This window comes from the organism of the source record quoted next, unplaced genomic scaffold (genome assembly GCF_019419815.1).
Source record: "Pyrus x bretschneideri cultivar Hongxiangsu unplaced genomic scaffold, Pyrus_bretschneideri_v1 Contig3, whole genome shotgun sequence".
In the NCBI taxonomy this organism is placed as follows: Eukaryota; Viridiplantae; Streptophyta; class Magnoliopsida; order Rosales; family Rosaceae; genus Pyrus; species Pyrus x bretschneideri.
Genome location: NW_025999612.1, coordinates 13400123 through 13400963, shown reverse-complemented (window position 1 = coordinate 13400963; position 841 = coordinate 13400123). Strand labels below are relative to the sequence as shown.

General features: G+C 48.3%; 1 protein-coding gene across 1 annotated transcript; it reads left to right on the top strand.

Annotated features, from left to right (window-relative positions):
* On the top strand, positions 1–841 carry LOC103946888 (zinc-finger homeodomain protein 11-like). The gene has a single exon (XM_009357704.3). It carries the CDS (start codon positions 66–68, stop codon positions 672–674), a length of 609 nt encoding a protein of 202 aa, XP_009355979.1. The 5' UTR covers positions 1–65; the 3' UTR covers positions 675–841.

The window sequence follows — 841 nt, the reverse complement described above, 5'->3', positions numbered from 1 at the left end:
ATACACTGTAATTGCAAATATCTAACACACAGAGAGGAGAGAGGAAAAGAGAAAGAGAGAAGGGGATGGAAGGAGATCATGATCCGAACACAAACGATGTATACAGAGAGTGCTTGAGAAACCATGCAGCCAGCCTCGGCAGCTACGCTACAGATGGCTGCGGTGAGTTCACACTTGATCACGCATCCCCAGGCGGCTTACAATGCGCCGCTTGTGGATGCCACCGCAACTTCCACCGCAGAGTCACTTACGCAGCCACGTCATCTCAAGCTGCAGGAGGCGGTGGATCAGGTCATCTTCAACACCATGTCATCATGAGCTGCAGCAGCCGAGGTCGAGATCCCGCCGAAAATATCATAACAACACAAGACCAACTCATTGACTACAATGCCGGCGGAGGTGGGTCGCCGGACAGCGGAGAGAGGATGAGCAGCGAGAAGAAGCGGTTCAGGACGAAGTTCACGGCGGAGCAGAAGGAGAAGATGCTGGCGTTTGCTGAGAAGTTGGGGTGGAAGCTGCTGAGAAAAGATCTAGAGGATGAGATAGAGACGTTCTGCAGGAGTGTAGGGGTAAGCAGACAGGTGTTCAAAGTGTGGATGCATAACCACAAAAACCTTTCATCTTCTTCTACTTCTGCATCTACTGGCAATGCATCTTCTCTCACATCCCAGTAGTACCACCTCTCAACCCTGTAGGCACTAATTAGTCCTCCTCTTAATCCCCATTGCTTGAATTATAGCTTTAGCCTTTTATTTTCTTTCCTTTTTGTTATTTGGAAGTGTTTGGCCTTCATCTCATTTTGTTTTCCTCCTTTTCTTACTTATTTGCACATTGAAACCAA

Excerpts from the sequence above, each read along its gene's own strand:
- LOC103946888 (XM_009357704.3), top strand. The coding sequence starts at position 66 with ATGGAAGGAGATCATGATCCGAACACAAACGATGTATACAGAGAGTGC.